The 17,354-nt window shown below is 33.1% G+C and overlaps 1 protein-coding gene across 9 annotated transcripts; it reads right to left on the minus strand.

Moving 5' to 3' along the window:
• On the minus strand, positions 3,681 to 16,700 carry LOC109714244 (coiled-coil domain-containing protein 18). Of its 9 annotated transcripts, none has more exons than XM_020238787.1 (18): positions 16,528 to 16,700; positions 15,614 to 15,676; positions 15,152 to 15,245; positions 14,938 to 15,046; positions 14,820 to 14,858; positions 14,044 to 14,127; positions 13,874 to 13,935; positions 13,337 to 13,439; positions 12,042 to 12,191; positions 9,840 to 9,908; positions 9,690 to 9,746; positions 9,344 to 9,607; positions 7,948 to 8,025; positions 7,632 to 7,742; positions 6,641 to 6,711; positions 5,778 to 6,011; positions 5,050 to 5,143; positions 3,681 to 4,267 (listed from the first exon to the last, which is right to left on the minus strand). In XM_020238787.1, exons 1-18 carry the CDS (start codon positions 16,550 to 16,552, stop codon positions 3,974 to 3,976), a joined length of 2,001 nt encoding a protein of 666 aa, XP_020094376.1. In that variant the 5' UTR covers positions 16,553 to 16,700; the 3' UTR covers positions 3,681 to 3,973. The 9 variants fall into 9 exon arrangements, with proteins under 9 accessions (XP_020094376.1, XP_020094358.1, XP_020094367.1 ...); XM_020238769.1 differs by having other exon boundaries at positions 14,938 to 15,073; XM_020238778.1 differs by having other exon boundaries at positions 5,787 to 6,011; positions 14,938 to 15,073; positions 16,528 to 16,699.

Below are 17,354 nucleotides of genomic sequence, written 5' to 3' on the forward strand. Positions count from 1 at the left end.
AATCACCATCCTTGTATTTTCTACTGAATTTTATTTTTTCCTCTTTTTTTTTTTGTAATTAATATGACATCAGAACTGATTCTAAAATCTCTTAATTCTCCAAAGACGCAAGTTCATTGAATAATTAATTTTTTATTATATATACTTACATCTTTCTCTTCTTTTTTTTTCATCTATAATCACACAAATATTGAAAAACAACTTTTAATTTCTTCAATAACTACAGCAGTTGATGGCCTTTATCGATGAATATTCTCGACAAAAGTTTTTTCTTTAAAAAAAAAAAAAACAAAGAAGAAAAAAAACATTCTTAGCCTGAAGAAATTGAAGCCGTAAATTTTGAATTAGAAGTGGATGTGAATTTTCGAGAGATATTACAAAGATGAAGTGTTATTATCAGTTTAATTAGAGTACGGAGTTAGATATCATTTTTGTATGTAAGAGAAGTGGTTCAAAGCACCATAAAAATGTTTTTGTGCTGAATTTTTTTTTCTTCTAGAAAACAATTTTACATATTAAAAAAAGAACAAATGTTTTGATTTTCCATTTTTGAAAAACTAAATAATAAAAATTAAAGAACTTTTTCTTTTTTAACGCACTCCCATCACCTCTTTTTCTATTTTCCCTTTACTCCAAACCAAACTCTAATAAATATAAATTTTATTTACTATATAAACCAAAATTTTCATTTTCACAAAAATATATATTTTTACTTTAAAAATCATTTACAAGTAGTTATCATTCGAGTGTGTCGTTGAAAATTTGATACTGAGGATGTGCGTTTAAAAAAAATGTGAGTCACCGTCGTAATTACCTATGTTTCTAAAATTATATATGAAATTATATAACCGTTACGTCCCTAGCATGACAGTTACTGAAACTGAAATAAAAACAAGGGGAAACTTTAAATACCCCCATGTGGTTTCACACTTTCTCACTTTAATACCCTGTGGTTTAAAGTGTATCAAGTTAGTACCATGTGGTTTTGCACTTTCTCACTTTAGTATCCTATGGTTTCAAGTGTATCAAGTTAGTACCATGTGGTTTCGCACTTTCTCACTTTAGTACCATGTGGTTTAATATTTCGTTAAATTATATACCCCGAATGTATAATAAAAAGAAAAAATTGAAACCACAGGGTACTAACTTGATACAAAAGTGAAACCACAGGGTACTAGCTTGATACACTTGAAACCACATGGTACTAAAGTGAGAAATTGCGAAACCACAGGATACTAACTTGATACACTTTAAATCACATGGTACTAAAGTGAGAAAGTGCGAAATCACAGTTTCCCCTAAAAATAAATATTGTGGTGATCTCATCTCACAGCTAACTTAAAATGAGATTAATTATACAAATATTTTTTTTTTTTTGAAGAGTTAGTAACACCAAAATTATTAATTGCGATGGAGGACCAGAGCTTGTGTGGTGGAAAATTGTTGTTTGTGGGTCCCAGTGAGGAGGTGCCTTGATTGCTACACCAAAGACTCCAAGGTCAATGCAGGAATTGTCATTCTTTTGAAGGGGAAAAAGAAAAGTTGGTTAAGCAACAATAATAAAAATTCTTGGGTTAAAAAATTGAGAAATTTTATTTGTACACTTCAGTAGAAGAGTGTAGATCTTACACCTCTATATTTTAAAATTTATAAAAATTTAAATAATTTTTAATAAAAATTAAAAAAGATTGATGTGATAAATAGAGAATTAATAATTCTTGAATAAAGTAGGTGTAAGATATATACCTCACTTTAAGGTGTATGAGTAATATTGCTCTAAAAAACTTATTTGAACTGTAAACTATTTTATGTTGGTTATCTAACTTTTCAAAATTTTGATTTTTACTATCCAACCAATCAATTTATTTGATTTGAGTGAATCAATGATATTTTGACTTTAAAATTTAAATCCGTTGTTTATCTTTATACGTTTTACTTAGTATATTTCATGTAATTCTTACAACTATAAATTTATTAAAGCGTTTATCTTTTCAAATTTACTTAGTATATTTCATATAATTCTTGCAATTATAAATTATTAAAATAAGTAATTAACTTAAATTTTAAAGTCAAAATATCGGTTACCAACTCAAGTTAAATAAATTGAAAGGTTAGGTAGTTTTTAAATTAAACTTTTGAAAGATTGGGCACCCCATTCAAAATGATCCATAGTACAAGTAAGTTTTGCACGTTTTTATTTTTTTTTTTATTGATATTGTTTAACTTTCAATTTTTTGATTTGAACTATTCTGGTTAGATTGGTTAATAATTTTTTTTTAGATTTAATGGTTCTATTAGTTATTAATTATTAATTGTGATAGTTTTATTTATTAAAAAGTAAATTTTATAAATTTTACTCATGAATTTGGTGAAATTGCCACTTTATTTAATAATAATCACTCAATCTTTGAGGTTTCTCTCCAATGTGAAATTAGCCCCTAAAATAAACTTATATACACTAAAAACTTATGCTTTTGTTGCAACAATTGTTATAGTACCGACTGTCCCTAGAGCAAGTGACAAGAGGTTTGGTGGTTGATACCTGAAGTCCCAAGTTCGAATCCTAATTGATTCACATTTTCAGCTAAATTTATTTCTAAAGGAATAAACGGAACGGATAGCATGCTATCTATCTCTAAAAAAAAAAAACAATTGTTATAGCTTAATTACTATATGGAATGGATATGTTTATAATAAAATTATTATTAGTGTTTTTCAAGTATTACTGTTTAAAATAATATTTTTGCATAAGCACCAGTGCAAGCAAACACGGCAAAGTGGAGGTTTTGAAAGATATCAGCTTTGATTCGGACTTTGCTTTTCGTGAGCCAACTTTTCATGCAAGGCACAATAAATTTTTATTTCCTCTTCTTCTAGATGAACTTGTTTTAAATTTTTTTCTTTCTTTTTTATTTTTTATTGTTTATTTTTTTTCTTGATCACATGCTTGACTTCCAATTGATAACAGCTTGTTGACTTTCTTTAAACCACTTGTAGAGAACTGCTAAAAACCATCTAGAAATAAATATTTCAAATGAGATGGGTTCATCCATTTTATATTTAGCTTATGATTCTATGAATACAGGTAACATGCTTTTTATCAATTCCATTCACCAACATATCTTCTTCCGTGATAAGAGCTTATTTGGCCTCATTTTTATTTCTATTTTTCATTAAAAGATAAAGACTAAAACTTTTGTTATAATAAAAAGCGTAAATAAGATTCTAAACTACACTTACACTTCTTTACTTAACACTTCTCATTTGCGATCTCGAGAAGTCGTTAGAAAGATTTTGACAATATTTCCTCTAAAAGCACTACTCTTACACTGAAACAATGTTATGCCCGATGCCAACCTAATCCTAAAGGCTATTAAGATGAATTTTCTAAATAAGAGAAAAGAGATATGCCAAATAAGATATTAACGCATCCAGACAGGGTAAAAGTGCACTTTCGGTTGAATCTAAACAAAACAATGACAAATCTATGACTGCAGGGAATCAACATTAAATGATGAACCTAGTTACTTAATGGAGGCTTCAGGTGATCCATGATCCTTAAACAATCGAACTTTCAGAGGATAAAAGCACTTAATTTCACAGTTAACTTCTTACAACTAAGTTATCTTCATTTATAACTTGCTAAGAAAGCTTTCGAAGAGTAATGAAAATTCCAGCTATAAAGTAGCAATCGCGGGATATATATTACAAGATAACAAGAACCAACAATATGTGATAAATCAGTTATTAGTTAACCACAATACCAATGCATTTGTGTTACATCCAATATAATTGCTCAGATAATGTACACGTAAGATGGAGAGGAAATCACACTGGATTATCTACTGTAGAAAACAAAATGCGATTACCAAACGGAGATGAGAGAAAGCAAACACGCCGTGTATCAAAAAATTGATGTTGAACATCCAATTCAGCAAAGCCCCCAGATTAAACAAATCTAATGAGCTCCTTATTAATTATTTGCCATCAAGCTTTCTTTTAGGAGCTCAGCAGCTAAAATTAGGAGCTCCAACATTTCCAGTCCCGCAGAAGACATAGGATCTGCTTTCTCAGTTTTTGATGAATCTGAAGAATCGGTCGGCTCATATAGACTTTCATAGGTAATAGCATCTGATGCATCGCCAGTCCAGCTGATAGGAATCACAGTTCCGAAAGCGGTCTTCATGACACTTGCTTCAGTTATTATGCTGTTCAATGCTTCATATATTCCTTCGGGGGAAACAGCTGATTTTACATCATCATGCGCCTAAAGATACACAGTGGTAAAGAAATATTTCAAATTAATAGTTTTTGCCATGCAACAATGCTGAATGGCTTGATGGAGACCCGAATATTCAAATGCGTTAGTACATACAAGCTGTAGAATACTAGATGGTTAATAAAAAGATGATACACAAGATTTACAGCAAATAAAGATTTTCTAAAAAAGTTTCAACTAGGTGTAGAGAATTTTGACCACTGCGAAGTTTCAATTTTCTGCCTGTGTATATGAATCCAGGTGGTGGAACATAATCATAACAATCACTGTTGACAGATAACTATACTGTCATCTTTGATACTTCATTATAGCCAAACAATTTAACTTTGTTAGCTGAACCGAACAAGTGTAACAACAAACAAGGACCGTGAGTTTAGAGAGAGAGAGAGAGAGAGAGAGAGAGAGAGAGAGAGAAAGCGAGAGAGCAAGATTACTGGTGAGCAGAAGACTCGACACTTCTTCTAAAAATTTACCAACTGACTCAAGTATTTAATCTTTATTTAACCCATTTAGAAGATAAATTGTGAGAAAAAAGTTTCAACCAAATATTCATAATACATAGAGAATCTGATAAATTCCTCTTCCAGTGAATACAGTAAAGCATATGAGAGGTAATTTGTAGCGTGCCAACAGACATCCTTCATAGACAACTAAGAAACGTAACAACCAACTGTTATAGCATGGAGTCATGGACGACTTATCACGCTAATGCATTACCAAGCATAATGGTGACCATTTCAACTTCTGCAGAAAAATAAGAAAGAACTAACCTTCAAAAGTGAAATATGAAGCCTACGTATTGTGGAAGTTAGATGTTCCAAGTTGGCTATCCTTTCCTGAAGAGTGGCGTTTTCAACTTTTAGCCTGTAATATAATAGAACAACAAACAAATCCACATCAAGCCTCGACAATTTAAAGTGGATTATAAGTCCTAAGGGCTGTAGTTCCTATCAAAAATGAATCAACAAGAAGAGGACCAAAATCTTGCAGAGTTGGAGGATTCTCAAACGAATACCGACCTTTTAGCCATGGATATGTTGGGTGGTTAAGAATTTGCAGCTAAGATTACTTAGGGAGGATGTAAACTACATGCGACTTAAGACATCATAGATGTGATAGTAAATATGATGTGTGGAAAGCCTTTCACTTACTCTGCCATCTAGTATCCCTACTAGCTAAAGTAGATGTTATGAACATTTTCTTCTGACTACCTATTAACAAATTCTGTTTTCTAACCAGTTTCTTATATCCTTTGTGTTATTATGTTTTTATTCCTGTATACTATGTATCTGTCTATATATAAATTACTATACACTCATCTGTTGTTTTATTGGTACAAAATTTATCAAGTTCATATTTATCAGTATAGATCAATCCTTGTTCAAAAGGAAAGATAAAAACAAGAATATCTATAATGCTGTTCTACCAACAATCCAACAGACCAGTAATTATGTTTCAGCAACTGATAGCAATATTGCAACAAAATTAAAAGAAGTACCAAATGAACCTTGCAATATCTACGGAGTGTTCGGTTTTGGTACTAGAGGAAGTATTTGCGTCAGAAGTTTCAGGCCCATCAGTTTCACCCAGCGCATGATCTTTTTTGGTCCACCGTTTTAAGGACGTTTTTTTCCAAAGGCTCATAAGTTTTCCTTCTCGATCGTGGGTGCTACTGCTTCTGACAGGATCACCAGCTAGAGAACTCCCATGTTTCAAGCTATTGCTATTATACCTATAACAGCCAGTGAAATAAGACAATAAGTTTCAAGGATATGTGTTTTCTCTACCAACGAAAACATTTCAAAATTCAGAGCGTTAACAAGCAAGGCGGAATTAATATTAACGTTGAATCATTGCATTTATAGGCACAAATGTAGAATATCGCATGAGAAGAGTTGCGTATTAGTGCCAGAAAGTTAAAAAGTTAGCTTATGGTCTAATCACTTCGTAATCATTTGGGTTCAAAGTTCTCGTCAATACTCTCAGCTTTTGTTGCACTCAAGATTATCATCATTATTTTATTAATTGTGATATTGTTCTCTAATTTTTAGATCCTTGATATGTCCCCCATAATTCTATGCTATAGTTAATCATTGTATATATAATCTAAGATGAATTGATTTCTGAGGAGTGAGGATTCAAAAATCCATGCCTAATTTGGTTGAAAAGTTCTGCTTTCAGACGTCTGCAATAAGAAAAGGTAAGAGCAACCCAAGATTTAGACTGCCTCAGTTCAACCTAGTTAGTATAAGACCAATAAACCAGTGAACCAAGCAGTACAAAAGAATTTTATTTTCATATCATGGAGAGAGTACAAATATGAAAAAAAAAGTTGCATTAAGTCGGCTCTAAGGACTATACTCTTGCAAACGCTGAAATTCTTGCTTTAGATTTGCCAATTCCAAGAGCGCTTGCACCTTTTCATGTGTAACCTATATAGAGAAACTGAAGTTTAAATCGTTTGTAATTAAAAGCTTATAGCTAACAAATGAACAAGAGTAAATATAGCAGCAAAAAGAGAACATAAAAGTCCTGTTACATGCATGAAAACACAAAGCAGCAGATTAAATTACGAGAGACCACTCTATACAGCATAATAAGCATAAGAGAGCTGAGACTCCCAAGTAGAGGTGAAAGAGGGAACATGATGGGCCAGCACGGCCCTTTTTTTGGGGCCGGGACTGGTTGCAAGCCGTGCCAGCACATAAAAGTGCAGAAAACAGGCCATACATTGCTATTCTACTTTAACCCAACCACCAGCCAGCATAACCATCTTCCTGTAGTTCATGACTTCATGGGCCCAGCCATGTTCTATTATTTCAAAAATTCCCCTTCATTTAATAAATTTGAACTTTGACCTTATTTTTTCAATATTTCTAGAACTTGTATGAATATTTATCATTTCTATCGGGAGAAAATTATTCTGTAAAGGGGAAGGGAGATTTTTATTGACTATTGGAGTGAGATGGCATGGACACACTTAAATAAGTCAACTTTTATTGTAATTAATGAAACATTAATCCTATATAAGGTGTTAGTCTTAGTAAATAAAGCACACTTGTCAGATTCTATCAGTAAATGCAGAAAGTCTTTTCGCAACAGGACAGCCCGGAAGTACTCATTTTTATACCAATCTCTGCAACTTGTATCTCAACTACAAAAGCAAATGAAGCATGTCCTAGGTAAATTACCAACAAAATATTCTTTACCTCACAAAAGCAAGAACCTAAATCATTATCATGAGTATGTCTTTTCCTAAAACCACTAGTGTAAAGGCCAAGTATGAAAAAGCATGTCATGCACTAAATAACATTACAGGAAGGAGCAGATGATTCTGATGCAGGTTAATTACTTGAAATAAGTTTTTCTGGAGTTCCCCAATCTTTTGCTGAAGAGCTTTATTTGTATCCCTCTCCAATAAATACCTCTCCTCTTGCTGGGAGAGAAGTAATAGTGCATCAACCTGGAGTACAAATCAACTACGTAAATTAAAAAACTGACTTATTGAAGTACTTCTACCTAACAAAAAAACTGATTTATTTTATTATTTCTACCTACACACCTTTACATTTTTATTAAAAATGTAAAGAAAAAGAGAAATTATATGTGGGCTGATCAGCCATTAAGATTGTATTGTCATTCAAATCAAATAATGAGAATGACAATACCTTCTCCTTCATTGCTTGTGCAAGGGCTTTTGATTCATCAGGTGTTTCATTCGTGATGCTTGTGGGAAGACTGCTATTCTGAAAATATACATTATGAAAGGAAATAGACAAGTTAGAAAAGAAAATTTGTTAAAAGATATACATCCAATAAAATTTTTGAGATCTGTGTCATTCTCAAGGTGCTTGGCTTAAACATTAGCCGTGAACCAACACAGAGAACGAAGGATGTTATACATGAACAAATTCAATTGGCTTAGAGTAGAATAACCCAAACAACAAGTTCCTTTCTTTTGTTTTAATTTGACTTCAGAATGCATTTGACCACTTAATCCAACAAAGGAATAATCATGAGTCTCACAACATGCCCTACAGTTCTTTACACTAATTTTTGCCAATTTCCTTAACAGAAATGGTTCTTTCAAGAAAGAAAAGTTCAAGTTTGTCACGTTTTTCTCTCTTTTCTCCTCACACGAATATTCAGGGAAGCATAATAAAGTGGTCAATGTTGCAACAATGGAGCTATTCAAGCAAAATGAAATTCCTCTTAATGTTTTTTCCTCTGAAAAATAGTGTTCCAAAAATAAGCTTTTTCCGACACAAGAAATGTCTCAACAAAAACAAAATCCTTCTCGTACAAGTTCTCCTACTAGTGTCAGCAAATAATCCTATTGACAGCAGCATCTTCATTTGCAGGCAATTATGCGAACTACATTTCATTTACCAAAGACCTTCGACTAATGCAATATTTAGTGTTTGACTATGATTAATAAATATAAACACCAAAGCAGTGAGACTTACTCAACTAATAACTTTACCAGCGAAGAAAATTCTCCAGCACAAATTAGGATTCCCATGAACTATCTACCAGTGAATTCAACATTTATATCGACAAACACGTCTGTAAGCGAAGGTTTTACTTGCCAGCAGCACACACCAGCTGATTTGGTTCTGCCACGGTACATGCTGCATCTTGTACGTATGCTGGCAGTCAGCATGGACACCGGCACAAGACAAAGTAAATAACAAAAAATAAGAAAAAAGGTAGGCCCGCCTGGCATACCGAGCAGCATGATGCAGCGAAATGCAACAAGGAGCAGTATAGCATGTTATTGTAGCAGAGGGATCATTACCATGCTGGCAAGCCATCAGCGCCATACATGCTGACTGGCACACCAGAATGGTCAGCACAGATATAGTCCTAGGGAAGAGGATATATGTTGCAAAATTGGTCAATTCTTTAGTAATGACTAACAGATCCAATTCCCGACAATATATTTACCTTTTTCAACAGCTAAGTTGAATATGTGAAGAGAGGCCAACAAAAGCAAGAAGGTGAAAGAAAAGACACTGCAAGAAAACATACACCACAAAGAGGTTGGAAATGTGGAATACATACCTCAGGCATGTGGCTAGCATTGACGTCACAGCTTATATGCACATCGCGGCATTCACTTTCATCATTTTGCAGTTCATGATGCAGAGCTTCAATGTTTAACTCGGTTTTGATTTGAATTTGATTCATTTTATCTAGAACCTCAAGAATAACTGCCTTAATATAAGACTCTTCTTCTTCTAGGGTTTTCAGGATTTCAAGTCTTTGCTGACTATAAAAATTTTGGAGAGTTGATAATCCACTCTGAATGAACTCAGTAAACATTATCTGCATTAAAAAGTGAGATTCAAGTTGCATACAAGCAAAGGAACAGAATGGACTGTTAGTTTGAAAGAAACCAGTCGCATACATGTTTATTTTCCAGAGAACGCACTTTCCTCTTTTGATGTTGCTCAATGTCAACGCCCTATACATCCAAAGCAAAACATGAGATGAGACAATGAAGATATAGCGTATATCATACATTCCCTTTATTTTTTTCCTTTAAGAAACCACATACCATTTGCAAGCTACTTTGTAGCTTTTCTATTGACTTCTTAAGCGATTCTTTCTCTTCTTTTAAAGATGCCTACAGATATGTTATTCACTTAGATACAAGTAGACATTATAACCAGAAAACCCAAGAGTGAATAAGAAATGGAAGAAGGAACCTACCATAGGCAAGAATCAAAGAAAACAAAAAACAACAATATAGATCCAGTTATAACTATCGGACAAAGCTAAGGCACCAGCTTGATTGTTTGAATCTCCAGAATAAATCAAGAAACAATTACATATGTAACATCACTGCATGTAGCGAGTGATAATTCCAGAAATAGAGGCTAAACACAATTTAGATTTTGATAAAATTACTTTAAAATATTTTTCATGCACTAGTTTGCATAATTGTTGACTAGTTAAATAATTGAAGCACAAAAATTGACAGAAGTGTTAGTAGTTTATAGTAGAATGATTGGTCAAAAGAAGAAAAAGAGCTTTTGCCTAATTGAAGAAAAAGAAATCAAAAGTTTCCCATCTCAGCTCCATTATTAGTAAAATGGCCGGAAATGCATATTATAGGCATAATATGCAAACAAAAAATACAGAAATTTTTTCATTAATATGTTAGCAGCATTAAATATAATAAAGAATATTTTCTGTAAATTAATTAGTAGTTGAACAAAAGAGATAAAACTATCAGGTATAGCAATGATGCAAAAAATCAACTGTAACAAGCATTTCAGGAGTGTTCTTTGTTACATTGCCAAGTCGTCATTTTGTGATGTCACAAAATAAAAAATACGGCTGGTGAAACATAGGACTTATAGCGTGAGTATTTATGATATTATTGGCTTGTTTTTCAAATGGTTGGAGTTGGAAAAGGTCTCCTCCTTAACTTCACAGCAGTTATCAACCTAAGAACCTGTTCGGATGCCAGAACAAGTTATATGGTAACAACTTCTGCTGGATTGGGGTTTCCTTCGTAAATCACACATAAGATGACAGGAGTTTGACATTTCCATTGCCAGATTCTACCAGTTATGGTTTGTCAAAATAGTTCATCTTGCCAGCAAGGTGACTTAGCATATCCTTAAGAATAGGATTACTTCCTTTTTGAATTACTTCAAATGTCCATAACATCATAGCAACCAACATAACTAATATCTCAAAATATAGATTGACTGGAAACCACTCTTTATACATATCGACTTTCACATGCATGTTAACTAGCTTATGTTAAAAAGAAACCAAGGATTTTAATGCGGTGAGACAGGGTTGTGTCGGGGTGGCACGTCACGGTGCATGTCATGCAATACTGATGTGCACCTTTGACAGAAATAGCGGTACCTCGGCACACTATTGCATGAATATTTATTTTCTTTGGCACCAATATATTCGATTTGCTTATTACATATTCTTTATCAAATCATTTGTACTTCATTGATGTAATTACTTGCTAATTTTAAAGAAAAGAGGGTTTGAGCCATGCCATTGGCACAGGGATCATATTGTACCAATCAAGGATTTAAGTACCGTGGCACGGAGTCGTGCCGGAAACTTGCCGACGCGGTGCATGCTGGGCTATACCGATGCGTGCCAATCATAAAAAATTCATATATGCCGACACATAATAGCATAAAATATTTAATTTCTTTAGCAACAAAATATTTTTAATTTTATTGAGAAAATTACATACTAATTTAAAGAATAGAGGGTTCTGAGTTGTGTCATCGGCACAAGGGCTGTATCATGCCTATATCTTGTTGGCATGTTGGCACGATATGACACAGTAGATACGCCCATGCCGATGGGCACTTAAATCCTTGGTACCAATATCATGTTGGCATAGTACAACATGGTAGGTACAACTCATGCGATGGGTACTTAAATCCTTAAAAGTAACATTTGTAGACACCATTCATTTAATCCTTATAGATAACCTTAAGGGCCATAAAAAAAAAGTTAAAACTATGTATCTTTAAGTTTGTTAGTTCAGAGTACTCGAGCAATGCACGTTAACAATTTAATTCAACTATATGAAGAACTATATTTCAACATGGGGCATGAACATTACCAACCACTCCCATGCACTACCAATCATATTCTAGTACAATAGATGACAAATATGGCAGAGAGGAAAAAAATGTAATGCACTAACAAGAAAGAGAAGAGAGTAAATTAATAGCTAAAAGTTGATTGATAGATAGGGGTTTAAGTTTACAATGTACTTCAAGGATGATGATTCACCATCTTTACTAAATATCCAATAATCTGGAGAGTCGTCTATAAGGCAGGAACATTTCTCTTCCAAAGTAGCATCTGAAGAGTGCCCAGTATCTCTTCCACGGACTTCGTAAAACTTTGTAACGATCTGCAAGGAAATCATATGCATATCTTTGAGATTTAAAAATCTCCTTAGCAGCCAAATAAAGCATAATATCGACAACAGTGAGATAGAAGTCAACAATGTTACTAAGCGCAACAAATAACTAAATACATGACATAAGAGCAGAACATATTTAGAAATAACAAGATATACATGCTTGTCATCATAGGTCACACTAGGATGGAAAATTTGTTCTCAGATTTCAAACAAAAGAAAGAAGAAGTGATCTAAATATGTTCAGTACATTCTTTCCTTTTCCTAAGCCAACCTTAGAAATCAAATTTATCTTTGTTGAGATTGTTTGCATTGCAACAGAGAAATCATTTGACAGTTCTGCACCTTGAAAATGCATTTACAACTGCATAACAAATTAATTAATTACTACAAATGACTTGAATGCGATGAATTGCATTCTTATAAGCTAATTATTCAGTCATCTAAACAAACAGATACAGGTCCTTCACTGACTAAAAGTTCAACATCATAATGAAGCATTCGAGTACACAAATATATGTGATAAAGAACATTGAAGCCATAGATGATAGACTCAAATAGATAAAAACAGTCAACAGGATTCACGGCAGTAGGACTGGCTGTCTACTTTATTTAGAGTTGTTAAGTTGCATTCAAATAGTAATCTTTAGTCTTGAATCTAGTCCTGGATTCTCTACGAAAGTTTTTGAACAGCAGTTTGTATTTTTACTGTGTTATTCTATTCTATAGTTCCATACGGAAATTTAAGTCATTTTGCGATTAAAAACTTTATTTCAATATTATCAATTGTCTACAAGGAAATCAATCCAAATGAGTAATATCTCATTGCAGTGAAGCGAGATGAGAACTGATAAGAGTCATACTAATATGTTAATTACTAATTAGATTAGCTAATGCCAGATATATCCTGATAGATAAACCCTGAGATTTTGAGCACGCGGTTTACAATTGCAAGCATTTATATGCTCAAAGAAGGGACAAAGGAAATTAGTAAAACAGAACTATATATAATATGTTGCTATCATCTACAATAGAGTACTGTTCATCCGATTGATATGTGCATGTCTCAACAAATTGTTGAAAAACAAAACGGTTTGACTATCAAGACAAGGCATCAAAAAAGGTCACATGCATACCCTCACAAAAGATTCAGTTTGATTCTTTAATTCCGTTAACTCCGTCCGCAAGGCATCCTTTGACCTCTTTTCATCAAGATACTCAGATTGAAGTTTCTCTATTCTGCCAAGAAATACATGTCATCCACAGTTGTATAAATGATCATGCGGAACCAGAAATACAAAACAACAGCAAAAAAAAATATAAATTTAAGGCCTTCTTTGTTTACAGTACCCCTTTTCTTTATTAAAACCAAATTCTATTTAATGGAGTGCACCGGCAGATGGGATGACTTAAACAGTTTTATTACCAAAAATCAGATTGCAAGCTCATCTTCTTTGAAAAACAAAACTAGAAAAAAATAATAATTAGTCCACTTTCTTGTTTGCTGGGAAAGAGACCAAAATGTCCAACTTGGTCATTTCTTATCCAAACACCCATCCCAGACAAACTATAGAAACTTCAGTATGATACTTTTTGAGAACAGGAATAATATTCATAGAGTAAATAATAAAGTCATTATATTTGTTCAAAGATAGTTTAGTCACAGCAAGCACCTTTCCTCACAGTTGAGGAGTTCTTTTGACATGGCTTTCTCTCGTTCCTTAGCCTCCTCACACTAGTAGAATAAATAGAGTTAAAAACACTTCAGGAGATGAGCTGTTTCAAATTCAATATATAACATGATTTGCTTGTAAAATAAGCTGACATAATTTCTATTACATACCTCCATTATTAACTTATCTCTTTCAGCATAAGCAGCAGCAATACTGCTTTGGAAAAATTTCACCTGTTTCTCTGCTTCATTGTTCTGCATTGTGAAACCAAATGGGGGCTCAGGACCCTGCTTGGAACTAAATGGTATAAAGAATTTGCAAGGACAAAAACTGTCATATATTCGAGAACTGTAAGATCTCCTTCACATTTTATATAATATTTAGTCCATTCTATAAATAAGCACTTTGTCTCCAATAAAGATAAAAGAATGCAACGATGTGGCTACACCACGATAAGTAGAATCCTAAATGTAGTACCAGAAACATAACAAAATTCCGTATATAAGCATGATCAAGGCATGCTTACACATCAAACTCAGGCTTATGGCAGGTGTTCAAAATATAAAAGGATAATTCTTCTAGAAAATGAGGTTAAAAAAGGAACTCTAACGCTGACGCCTGGGACATAGTATAATTGTGTATATTTGTAGGGATGACATGACAACATATTATAAAGGAAAAAAAGTGCAGATATGAAAAGATAGATTATGGAAATGAAGAGTTTTAAGAGATAACTCAAAACTTTCAGTGACCAGGTTAATTTGCTAAGTGGTAATTAACCAACTTTTAATGCAGTCTCTTCAGAGATCCATAAATTACTATGCATGTAGATGAATATTTTTAAAAAAGAAAAATCAGCTAGCATTTGGCACTTTTGTGGATAAAATTGAGCACATTGACAATTACTAGTTAAAAAGCAAATAACCGGCTAAAACTAGTATGACACCTTTGACATCTCCGTGGTATACAAATCAGCCAGCTGGCTCTGAAAATTATAAAAACACAAACAATTAGAAGTTGAAAAAAGGAGGAATAGCAGTGTGTGTTATCAAACAAGAGCAAACTTTAATTCGATAAGCTTCAGCAAGCTCCTCTTCTAGATTCTTCTTCTCTCTCAAACTCCCAGCTAATTTCCTCTGAAGATTCTCAATTTCCTGCCCCAAAGCAGCTGTCCTGAATCCTGATTGGGCTTTAGTTTGACTATAAAGGATACTAAATTACAGAAATTCATAAGCCAAGTGAGCCACAGATCAAACAAAAAAGGCAAATGTCCAGCACCTCTGGAATTGCATCTGATTTACCACGGAAAGATAACTCGGTCCAGCTTGTTGCATACATAGTTGTTCAATATCTCTCCTAAGTTCATCACGTTCTGCAAAACAAAGGCCAATAGTATATCTAAAATGATCAACAGTACCATGAAGTACAATAGATAGCCGTGATTCAACTCAGTAGTGTTTGAAATGATACAAATGATAAGAAATAGTAAAAACAACAAGCAACTATAGGAATAATATTTGACCATGTTCTGAACGCAAGAATCAAATGAACTAAAGATATAATAGCAAAATCATCTTATAAATACAAAACATAAAAATAGTAAAAGCATTAAAGCAAGAAGCTCTTTAGACATTACAAATCTATAAACGTAAGAATATTTGTTGCGTAAATGTGTTTTGACACAGATCTGCAAGTGTGATGACTCAATACAGGAATATTAAGGGCACAACAAAACAATACCGCGCTGTAGTTGTTCAACTCGATGCATCAGTATTTCCATGTCAATCCCTCTTTCATCCACTTCTGGTACAAAAAAGGAACAAAAAATTTTAGCTTCCCAGTCAAACATCAAAATGACGATATAAGCAACAATACTAAAGTACAAGATACTGGGTAAAATGACGCGTTTCTCCTCACTACACAACAAAGTATCATAAAACAGTTCCCAGAACATAAGCTAGCTACTTCCTTAACATAAAAAACCAAGGAGCAGATACCGACCTTTGCCTTCCACTGAATGAAGATAAGTAGTCGCATTCTTTTCGGCTTTTATATGCTGTCCCCATACAAAATCTGCTTTGCTATTGGTACTAGATAACAAGTTTTGTTGCACTCAAACATTTATTTACACTACTTACGAGTTCTCACGGACCATGTTAGGAAAAATTTTATACTTACGGATTAAATGATATGCCCAACGATTTTGCGCTTTGGTAATTCCACTCATATTTCACTTTCGTCCACAAACTTTTAAATTAAACATTTGTACATCTGTGCACCATAAATCTGTCGGCTTTCCATTCCATCTCGTACTTTCAATCCAATCGTCCAATTTCAAAATAGAGGGTGAAAAAAAAAAAATTGCAATGGCGCTGCTAATGATTTCTTTTCTAACAATAGATGAGGATGGGAATTTACTGCGCCGGATTTTGAATTTAAAAATATAAATTTGTCAATCGCAGCTCGCAAGCATGAACATACACAGAACGACGTTTTTGCTTCATACTACAACATAATCTTAGCCAAAAAATAAAATAAAACTAAGCACAGATGAATTAAACACTACTCAGATTTGGTTTCAAGCGTAGTTCTTAACTGGAATCAACTTTGTATTTTTTATTTCATTTTTGAACGGGATGATGTTGAGATCAAACCTTTATTCGGTGGTCGCTGATCCATCGGAGGAGGGGGGGGAAAGAGGGGGAAGGAGAAATAAACGATGAAGGGGTCGAGAAACTACGAATTGCGTCGGGGGAGTCGCTAAAATAGGATTCTCCTGTTCGTTGTCGTGGACAAATGGGGGTTTTGGCTAGTTTCCTATGGGGGGGTTGCCTTTTAATTGTTTATAAACAATAAATAATAATAATAATTATTATTATTATTATTATTATTATTATGCTGAAAAATATACGATTAGAATGATGTGGTTAACTAAGTTATTAATTAAATAGTACGATTTAATGAATAAAAATAATTAAAAAATTAAATTTAACGGCAAAAATCTCGTATTATCAAGTGTTTGGTATTATTGATAATATCTCAGCTGGTCTCTAATAATAATAATAATAATAATAATAATAATAATTGAATCAATCAAATAATTAATAGGCAAAATGTACGTAGTCCCCTTATCTATGGACAAATTTGAAGTTAGCCCCTCAGCTTTTTTTTGTGACTTGAGATTTCCTACACTTCTTTTCTTTTATTTAAATTTTCATACTTAATAAAATTAAAAATTTTACCAAATTTAATAACTATATTAGTTGGCTTAGTTTTATATAAGTGGCAATTCGGATAAATGAACTTAGTATTAATAAAGTTTTACATCAGAAATTGAGTGAATATTTTTTAAAATTTTAGACCAATATATGTTAATATTAATATTGAAGTGGACTGTGGACGGTTTAAATTAAATTAAGAACGAGAGAGAGCACTAAGAAGGTTTGGAACATAATTTTTTAAAGAGCGTGAGAATATATGA

The sequence above is a fragment of the Ananas comosus genome, linkage group 1 (assembly GCF_001540865.1).
Source record: "Ananas comosus cultivar F153 linkage group 1, ASM154086v1, whole genome shotgun sequence".
Lineage (NCBI taxonomy): Eukaryota > Viridiplantae > Streptophyta > Magnoliopsida > Poales > Bromeliaceae > Ananas > Ananas comosus.